The sequence below is a fragment of the Triticum aestivum genome, chromosome 6A, assembly GCF_018294505.1.
Source record: "Triticum aestivum cultivar Chinese Spring chromosome 6A, IWGSC CS RefSeq v2.1, whole genome shotgun sequence".
In the NCBI taxonomy this organism is placed as follows: domain Eukaryota; kingdom Viridiplantae; phylum Streptophyta; class Magnoliopsida; order Poales; family Poaceae; genus Triticum; species Triticum aestivum.
In genome coordinates, this window is record NC_057809.1 from 127,077,175 (window position 1) to 127,087,790 (window position 10,616).

The 10,616-nt window shown below is 45.2% G+C and overlaps 1 protein-coding gene across 1 annotated transcript; it reads left to right on the plus strand.

The window, feature by feature from the left end:
• Positions 1 to 8,593: 8,593 nt before the first annotated feature.
• On the plus strand, positions 8,594 to 9,989 carry LOC123130453 (chlorophyllase-1). Its single transcript, XM_044550346.1, has 2 exons — positions 8,594 to 8,903; positions 9,074 to 9,989. The coding sequence occupies exons 1-2, from the start codon at positions 8,628 to 8,630 to the stop codon at positions 9,743 to 9,745; spliced, it is 948 nt and encodes a 315-aa protein (XP_044406281.1). The 5' UTR covers positions 8,594 to 8,627; the 3' UTR covers positions 9,746 to 9,989.
• The last annotated feature ends 627 nt before the right edge of the window (positions 9,990 to 10,616 follow it).

A 10,616-nucleotide genomic window follows, 5' to 3' on the forward strand; every position in this document is an offset into this window, starting at 1 on the left:
CGTATGCCTGTTACTTACAAAATTGTGGTAAGATTGCTTTTATATAGGCAAGCCAAAGCACTGTGCCTATTCTGACGACCTATATTATGCATTTTGACATGCATTCTCGCGACCCTTGTATAGGAATGAAACATGCTCGGACATCTTTCCCTTTTTGCATCACACCAGTGCACACTAATATAGTATTGCCATATCCTAATCCCATGTACCCATGACTTGCCTTATCTCCTCAAGATATACCAGTAGAAAATGAGATCTCCCACACGAACGCGATCTTCGGTTGCGTCAGCCGACCAGTGTTTTCGCCGGCGCGGCGGAAGCAGAGCACGTAAAGAAACCACTGCCTGCATGCATGTCAACTTAAGTGACTTTTGTAAAGATGGCATGTAGCAGCACGTCGCGGTCGCCTGACATGTACGGCCATTCGCTCAAATCATACAATTGCCTGATCAATTCCTACAAGAATTTTTTACACGGCACACAGAACACTCCTCCGTTTCCCGGTTGGTATCTTGCTTGCTCATGGGAGAGCGGGAGAAGAAGGGAGGAGGAGAAGTTCCCCGGGCTGCAGGGCTCGTGAGCGACAGCGGTGGTGACCGCCCGCGGCCACGCGTCGTCGGCAGCGGAGGGGAGGGATCTCTCCGGCCAGTTGAGCTCGACCTCATCGGCACGGTCGGTGCGGAGGCACCTCTGGGTTTGCCGGCCGCCGTGTCGGCGGAGGCCGAGCAGGAGCCGCGGCAGCTGTTCCGGTGCCACTACTGCCGGCGGGATTTCTACAGCTCGCAGGCGCTCGGCGGGCACCAGAACGCGCACAAGCGTGAGCGCACGCTCGCAAGGCGCCACGCCGGCGTGCCAGCGCCGCTCGGACAGCACGGTTACTCCTTCGCCATCCACGGCGGGCTCGGTGCGCCGGGGCCTGGCGAGCTGCCGAGCTGGTTCGGCGCATTCAACGTCCGGAGGGCGGCTGTGGCGGCGTTCGGCGAGGAGGAAGGCTGGCGGCGGCGGAGTGACGGAAGTGTTGGCCACTGTGGTGATGGCGATCAGGAGCTGCGGAAGCTTGACTTGACGCTAAAGCTGTAATCGTAGTAGATCTTTGGTGCTACTACCCATGGATTAAGTACTTAAGAGTGTGTGTAAATAGTTTTGTTGCAAAAAAGATGGCATGTGATGAGAATAAGCAACACATAGTACTACTCCCTTCGTTTCTAAATACTTATCTTTCTAGGCATTTCAACAAGTGACTACATACGGAGCAAAATGAGTGAATCTACACTTTAAAATATGTCTACATACATCCATATGTAGTAGTCATTTGAAAAGTCTAGAAAGACAAATATTTAGGAACGGAGGGAGTAGATCATAATTTTAGAAACATTTGAGAGCTCTTGTGAATACACTGATATTTCCCCGCAAAAGAAAAGAATACACTGATTTTGTTTTTTGAGGGGAAGAATACACTGATATTGATGTGCGGAAAACTACAAATCGTAGCTTTGGAGTCGGTCCTCAAAGTCGGTTTCTGGTAAAAGAAATTTTAGCCAACTAATTGGTGCAAACATGGTGGTCTTAGAGGATGCCCAATGGATGACTTATTGCTGCTATGAAATCAGGGGCGGAGCCAAAATTTTTTACCATTGGGTTCAGTCATTGACTTGTTATAAGGATTTGGTACCGATAAATTAATTATAACTTCAAATCTATACCATCTCAAGAAGTGTTTGGCACTAAAACACAACATACATAATAGAGATACGACATCACTTATCACATATTGTATTACATTAAAAACTGAAAGAGTGCGGCACATACCGGTTGGATGACATTGAATGAAATGGAGAGCTGTTGAGCAAAGTAATGCACATAATAAAGTGAATAATATTGCAAAATATTTGCTTTCAATTGAACACACCATACATGTTGCTTTCCCCATCACACTATTGTCCTCTGACATACATGTTGCTTGCCCCATCATATTATTGTCCTCTGACCTGTTTTATGCTTAATCAAATATTAGTGAATACTTTTTTAAGAGTAGCCTTGCGACAAATTGTTGATGTTTCCTTAACATGTTAGACTCCAACTAACCGTTCAATGATAAATCCTAGATTGCTAAAGTATTTTGAAAGAATTGTCATCTGCTCTTTGCCAGACACATCGGTAACCTCATCGATCAACAAACTGAATATATTACCTCTGATTTATGCAGTAATATAATTCAAAATTTCTACATACTCATTTGGCAACATCTTTAACTCGTAAGAAAACATAAATAGTAGGCAATATAAAGTCATGATGAAGTCCCCTTTGTAAAATAATTGGGAATTACCTTCGTTAAACTATCCTAGATTAAGTCTCTATTCATACCTGCAATATCCATGTGTGGATAGACATAATTAAGTGGTGGCATGTAAGGTCACTTTGTTAAATATGTGCACCTAATCTCATCTTACTTCCTCGACTTCTTGTGTACTTCTAAATTATCTTCTGATCGCTGAATCATAAGGCAATTCACTCAAACTATTTTATCTTTAAATGGAAAGGCTTCAGAAGACTACTCATGGAGAAATTTGATGCACTTTGACAACGTCTAATGGGTGGCCTTGAAGTGCTAACATCATTATCTAAATCTGATGATGATTTTTTTTGAGGAAATAAAATTCGACATCCTAGATCAATCAAAGTACATGGAATCACTGAATAACTAACTGGAAAACTATGGGATACCAACTACGATATACTCCCTCCGTTCCTAAATATAAGTCTTTGTAGAGATTTCACTATGAACCACATACGGATGTATATAGATGCATTTCAAGTTTAGATTCATTCATTTTGCTTCGTATGTAGTCCATCTAGTGGAATCTCTATAAAAACTTATAGTTAGGAACGGAGGGAGTACACAATAGAGAGGAGATGTGATGAACTGCAACCTCAAATTTGGTCCAGGGAGCCTTCCTGCTGCCGACCTGTCCTTGTCGCCTCATCTCTGTGTTGGGAAACATAGTAATTTCAAAAATTTTCCTACGCACACGCAAGATCATGGTGATGCATAGCAACGAGAGGGGAGAGTGTTATCTACGTACCCACGCAGACCGACTGCGGAAGCGTTGACGCAACATGGAGGAAGTAGTCGTACGTCTTCTCGATCCGACCGATCCAAGCACCGTTACTCCGGCACCTCCGAGTTCTTGGCACACGTACAGCTCGATGACGATCCCCGGGCTCCGATCCAGCAAAGCGTCGGGGAGGAGTTCCGTCAGCACGACGGCGTGGTGACGATCTTGATGTTCTACCGTCGCAGGGCTTCGCCTAAGTGCCGCTACAATATGATCGAGGTGGAATATGGTGGCAGGGGGCACCGCACACGGCTAAGGAACGATCTCAAGGATCAACTTGTGTGTCTAGAGGTGCCCCCCTGACCCCGTATATAAAGGATCCAAGGGGGAGGGGCGGCCGGCCAGGAGGAGGGCGCAGGAGGAGTCCTGCTCCTACCGGGAGTAGGACTCCCCCCAATCCTAGTTGGAATAGGATTCCCCGAGGGGGAAAGAGAGAGAGGGGGGCCGGCCACCTCTCCTTGTCCTAATAGGACTAGGGGAGGGGGGAGGCGCGCGGCCCACCTTGGGCTGCCCCTTTCTCCTTTCCACTAAAGCCCACTAAGGCCCATATAGCTTCTGGGGGGTTCCGGTAACCTCCCGGTACTCCGGTAAAATCTCGATTTCACCCGGGACACTTCCGATATCCAAACATAGGCTTCCAATATATCAATCTTTATGTCTCTACCATTTCGAGACTCCTTGTCATGTCCGTGATCACATCCGGGACTCCGAACAAACTTCGGTACATCAAAATGCTTAAACTCATAATATAACTGTCATCAAAACCTTAAGCGTGTGGACCCTACGGGTTCGAGAACAATGTAGACATGACCGAGACACGTCTCCGATCAATAACCAATAGCGGAACCTGGATGCTCATATTGGTTCCCACATATTCTACGAAGATCTTTATCGGTCAGACCGCATAACAACATACGTTGTTCCCTTTGTCATCGGTATGTTACTTGCCCGAGATTCGATCGTCGGTATCCAATACCTAGTTCAATCTCGTTACCGGCAAGTCTCTTTACTCATTCCGTAATACATCATCTCACAACTAACATATTAGTTGTAATGCTTGCAAGGCTTATGTGATGTGCATTACCGAGAGGGCCCAGAGATACCTCTCCGACAATCGGAGTGACAAATCCTAATCTCGAAATACGCCAACCCAACATGTACCTTTGGAGACACCTGTAGTACTCCTTTATAATCACCCAGTTACGTTGTGACGTTTGGTAGCACCCAAAGTGTTCCTCCGGTAAACGGGAGTTGCATAATCTCATAGTTATAGGAACATGTATAAGTCATGAAGAAAGCAACAACAACATACTAAACGATCGGGTGCTAAGCTAATGAAATGGGTCATGTCAATCAGATCATTCACTTAATGATGTGATCCCGTTAATCAAATAACAACTCATTGTTCATGGTTAGGAAACATAACCATCTTTGATTAACGAGCTAGTCAAGTAGAGGCATACTAGTGACACTCTGTTTGTCTATGTATTCACACATGTATTATGTTTCCGGTTAATACAATTCTAGCATGAATAATAAACATTTATCATGATATAAGGAAATAAATAATAACTTTATTATTGCCTCTAGGGCATATTTCCTTCACTCTATTGCTGGAGTATCGATGCGAACGAGAAAATAGATCTGAGATTGGAGGGAGCGAAAAAAAGCAAAAGGTCGTGCGGCCGGTGGCTGCCCTATACACGTACATAAATAGAACAACGACAGGAAGCCATGAACAGGCCTGTCAGGCTAGGACTGAGAGAATTTACATTGTGAGCTTTTGGGCTTCTCACCGAGCGTTTCATTCCAAGTTGATGGGTTCAGCCCTGATTTTGTATTGGTTCATGCACATACTATACATGTATTATACCCCTCGCCAGGCAAAGTCATTGGGTTTAGCTGAACCCAACGCTCATACGCTGGCTCCGCCATTGTCTGAAATGGTTTTAGGGTAGAAGAGAGAAGGATTTTAGGCCCCACAGCAGCAATGCTTTTCCACATGCCTAAGAATTGTTGCCCGAACTTTTTGGCCTTCTTCAATTATCAAACATTTTAAAGCATGTTCAACACAATTAATCCAAAGCAAACAATATCAAACTCATCTATAAACACAACATCTTCCATCACAATCCACTCCTATATCACAACAAAAACAGAATAAATAATACCTCAAAGGCTTTTTGTCGAACACCTAACATGCACGGAGGGAATTGAATGTACCAATGTAGTTCGTAGATTGTAAATAGTAGTTTTGTTACTAAAAGGATGACTCGCGAGAATATGTGACACACACTAATAATATTTTTAGAACATTTGAGGGCTATTGTGAAACACTCATATTTTCTTGCAAAAAAGGAAGAGGGATAGAATGATATTGATGTGCGAAAAAACTATAGATCTTAGTTTCGTAGTCGATCTTCAAAGTCAGTTTCTGGTGAAAGAAAGTTTTGCGAACTAATTAGTGCACACATGGTGGTCTTAGAGCATGTCCAACGGATGACTTATTGCAGCCCTAAAATGATTTTAGGGCAGGAGAGAGAAGGTTTTTAGGCACCGCGACAACAAGGCTTTTACACATGCTTAAAAATTGTTGCCCAATTTTTTTTGGCCTTCTTCAGTTATCAAATAGTTTTAAGCATGTTCAACACAATTAATCCAGAACAAACAATATCAAACTCATCTACAAACACAATATCTTCCACCACAATCCACTCCTATATCACAACAAAAAACAGAAAAAATATTACCTCAAAGGCTTTCTATCGAACACCTAACATGCACATGGGGAATTGAATATCAACCAACGTAGCTCGAGGATTGTAAATAGTAGTTATGTTGCTAAAAGGATGGCTTGCGAGAATATGTGACACATACTAATACTATGTTTTAGAACATTTGAGAGCTCTTGAGAGTATATTGATATTGATTTGCACAAACTACTACAAATGTGAGCTTTGGAAGCAAAAAACTGTTGAGGTACCACTAAACACAACTAAAAACAGCTTTCTCGCACCTTTTCTTCCACTCCACCAATGACAAGATTCTAGTGGCTACTACTCCCTCCGTCCGGGTTTATTAGGCCTAAAGACAACTTCTCTTAGACTAAGACACATAGTAATTTGCTCACATTAATTCTTTCATTCCACTCCCAATGCACTCTCTCACATGCATGCAACCAATAAAAAAGCAGGCATGAAGTGTATTAATTTTCCAGCCATGACACCAACAACAATGGCTTTCAATGCAGCCAATGAAATGGTTGCATGCATGCACCTTTCCAAAGCGGGCCTTATAAAAGGGGACATGCTTGTGATGTTGAGAGGCCTAATAAACCCGGACGGAGGGAGTATTTGGCAATTTGACTTATTGACTAACCTAGGGATTCGTATTACTTCTGCTACTTCTGGCGAGTTGGCTACTGTTGTCTTTGATGTAGGAATTCCAACCCACGGAGCAAGATGATGAGCGGTCTGTCACTCATGGGCCACCGTTCACGTCGAAGAACACATAAAACGCCATCACTCCTACATCGACCTCAATCATGACTACATCCGGTTTTCTAGGGTTCCCATTAAGGGCAAGATCTTTGGGTGGCTACTTTTCAGAGATAGGGTCAACTCAAAGGAAAACTTGCACCACAAGCATATTGTAGACCGATGCATGCCCCAGATGCGACGCCCCATGCGGGGATGCTGCCCTTATTGCTCTACACTGCCCAGCCGCCGCTCAGGTGTGGATTCATTTGGGCATTCGGCACCCACCTCCCTCGACAGAATTTGGGAGACTGCATCGCCACTTGGCCTTGACCCCAACATTTCGCCCTTCGTTGCTCTCACCATCCTCTGGAAATTTTGGGACTCAAGCAAAGCGCTCATCGTCCACGACGAGCATCATCTCTCAAGGACTAGGACTAGGACCATTGTATTTGACTTCTCACTCTGCATCTTTAGATTCAAAGACACTGCATCACAGACACGGCGGGAAAGCTACCTTTCTTCTACGGAATAGATAAATCCCGAACGTTCGGGATTTAAGCATGTCACCCCGAACGTTTTTTGATGGCAATTTTAGTTGCTGCAAGGTGGCAACTTTAGTTGTTAACACATGTGATTTTTTGTCAGAAAATTGCCATGTTTGTCAACATCGCCTTAACTAAAGTTGCCATGAAAAGAGTTCGGATTAGCATGCTTAAAAATCGAACGTTCGGGACTTATTGAGGTCCTTCTTCTATGCTTGATCCTCTCTTGTAAAGTAAACATTGATGGTTCGGTGGTAATATATTCATGTTGAGAGCTACATCAATCAGGCAGCGTCAAGTGCGGAATTGTGGAAATAAATGTGCACAATAAAACGGCCAGCCACATACATCACTGTGAGTACTATCGCACTGTTGATAAGAGAATCTTATTAACGGAGTAAATCAGTGAAGTACACACAAGCTCCACAGCTAGCAGCTAGCCCTATGTTGTGCTAAAATGGAGGTACAGCCATGAGAAGGGTGGAAATAAATGTGCACAACAAACCAGCCAGCCACGGACATCGCCGACAAATCGATGAGAATTCGAAAGAGTCTTGTTGAAGGAGTGACCGGGACATGATATTCCAAACACATAAAAATCTCGAGCAATTGTAACTGGTTTAACTTCATTCTGTACATCATTCGAAGCTCGGATGTACTATCATGTAGTATGGCCTATTCATTCACGGGCGAGGCTGAACGCACATACCTCGGTTGCTCTATTTTCAGGAAAAATGTCAGAAACAAAACAACGAGCAAAAAGGGAAAAGGAACAGATGATTACTGCACTTTGCATTCCTACATGTCCGTGATGCTAACAGGTTCGCTTATAGCCTTCTACAATGGTAACTGTGAGTTAACATCGTGGAGAAGCGAATCGGGTACACATCACTATGAAATTCTTGTACGCGTATATGATTTTGATCAAGGACTAAATCAATCATAACAGTTCTCCTGTTTCAGAGCGGAGCAGATCTGACCTAATAGTAGCATATATGTTCTCTGGACAGAATTACTGCTGAAAACAAAGTACCTACAAAATCTTGTTGCACAATCCTACTACTTCTTAGCTCTCTCGCAGAGTTCTCATGATATCGAACCAGAGAGAAGCGAAATTTACAGGAAAAATATGAATCATGTATACAGAAATTAACAAGTTGGAGTGAGCGGCCCAGCCCACTCCCATGAGACCATGATCCCATCTATACTGTGCATCATGAAGTGATGGGATGGGGGACAGTTCAATGAACAAATTCAGTTAGATGGAATCAGTCTTATTCATGCATGTGGACATGGTCTATGTGCATTCAAAGCCTACATTTCTCCAACACGTTCTTCTCATTTCCCAAGCGAAGTGCTTTTAGGCTAATGCGTTAAGTAGCCACAATTAACATCCACCCTCCTATAAATTTGCCACCTTGGTTCTCTCTTCTCATCATCGCAACCTCAAAGCTCTCGTTAAGACAGAGACTTGGTGGCTTGAGTGAGAGATGGCAGCACCGGCAGAGACGATGAACAAGCCCGGCGCCGAGGTTCTCAAGGCACTCACCTCGGTGTTCCAGCCGGGGAAGCTTGCCGTCGAGGCGATTCAGGTGGATGAGAATGCGGCCCCGACACCGCCCATCCCGGTGCTGATCGTCGCACCCAAGGATGCGGGAACCTACCCCGTCGCTATGCTCTTGCACGGCTTCTTCCTCCATAACCACTTCTACGAACACCTTCTCCGGCACGTCGCGTCCCACGGCTTCATCATTGTCGCGCCCCAGGTCGATCGCTACCATCTTCACATGTACAGTATACAGAAATTACCTCAACAATGATGCAGAGACAGAGGGTTTAACCTCAAGTCTCTCTCAGAAGATGATCTGTTGTAACTCTGTATGTATGTTGGCTTGTGGTGATCAACTAACTAATTCTGCACCATTTTGTAGTGCAGTTCAGCATCAGTATCATACCTTCGGGTGACGCCGAGGACATCGCCGCGGCAGCCAAGGTGGCAGACTGGCTCCCCGACGGCCTCCCGTCCGTGCTGCCCAAAGGCGTCGAGCCGGAGCTCTCGAAGCTCGCCTTGGCCGGCCACAGCCGAGGAGGCCACACGGCTTTCTCCTTGGCCCTGGGGCATGCCAAGACCCAGCTAACCTTCTCCGCGCTCATCGGCCTCGACCCCGTCGCCGGCACGGGGAAGTCCTCCCAGCTCCAGCCCAAGATCCTCACCCACGAGCCCTCCTCCTTCGGCATGGCCATGCCGGTGCTGGTCGTCGGCACCGGGCTCGGCGAGGAGAAGAAGAACATATTCTTCCCTCCCTGCGCACCGAGGGACGTGAACCACGCGGAATTCTACCGCGAGTGCAGGCCGCCCTGCTACTACTTTGTGACCAAGGACTACGGGCATCTGGACATGCTGGACGACGGCGCCCCCAAGTTCATCACCTGCGTCTGCAAGGATGGGAACGGGTGCAAGGGCAAGATGAGGAGGTGCGTTGCTGGGATCATGGTGGCATTTCTGAATGCTGCCCTTGGTGGGAAAGATGGAGATCTTGAGGCCATACTGAGAGACCCGGCGGTTGCACCAACCACGCTTGATCCGGTTGAGCACCGCCTGGCGTGAAGCAGCAGCTGGCTCATGCCAAAGTTAGCCTGCCGCAGGTTGGCCCACTAAATAAAGTACAGACGTATTCCCTCCGTTCCAAAATACTTGATTTCCATTTGTTCAAAAATAGATGTACCTATATAGTAAAACATGTCTAGATACATCTATACTTTGACAAATGAAAGACATGTATTGTGAAACCGAGGGAGTACCTCTAAGCAATTTGCTTCACTTGTTCATGCAAGCTAAAACTGCTGCTGCTTTAGCTCTTGTGAGCCTGCAATGGTACTTCTGCTCTGTTTCCAGATGTATACTACTCTTGTGAGTATAAATCTTGGTTTTCGTGTCTTGGGCTGGAATATGCCGTCTGATCCCAAGCATACTAGGTGCAGTTCTGATCCTATGGAGAATTTGTAATCTAGTGTCAGACATGTATCTAGTTGACAATGAACAATAACGTACTAAAACAAACGTTGATGCAGAATCAGCATCAAGTAATCTATTAATATATGCTACATCATGTGGATGGATTTACTCCCTCCGTTCCGAATTACTCGTCATAGAAATAGATGTATCTAGATGTATTTTAGTTCTAGATACATCCACTTTTGCGACGAGTAATTTGGAACGGAGGGAGTATATTCAAGGGAAAGGGGGATTGATACAAAATCAGGCTACCCTAGGCGTTTACTCGAGTGATACACAACACCATTTTCTGTAGCTGCGTTCTCCACGCCACGACGCACCACAGTTCGGTTTCATCAGTTGCTCAGGCCACTAGCGGGCCGCCCCTATTTTTGTCAGCCTAGTGAGCTTTCCATTCCTTGTGCAACTGGCAGTAATTGTAGTTATATCTTGTTGCAGTGTCATACTAGTTATTTGGCATAAC

What these genes read in the sequence shown, in the direction of transcription:
- LOC123130453 (XM_044550346.1), top strand. Translation starts at nt 8,628, where the DNA reads ATGGCAGCACCGGCAGAGACGATGAACAAGCCCGGCGCCGAGGTTCTC. An exon ending in TCATCATTGTCGCGCCCCAG is followed by an intron (nt 8,904 to 9,073) that starts GTCGATCGCTAC and finishes TTTGTAGTGCAG; the next exon opens with TTCAGCATCAGTATCATACC.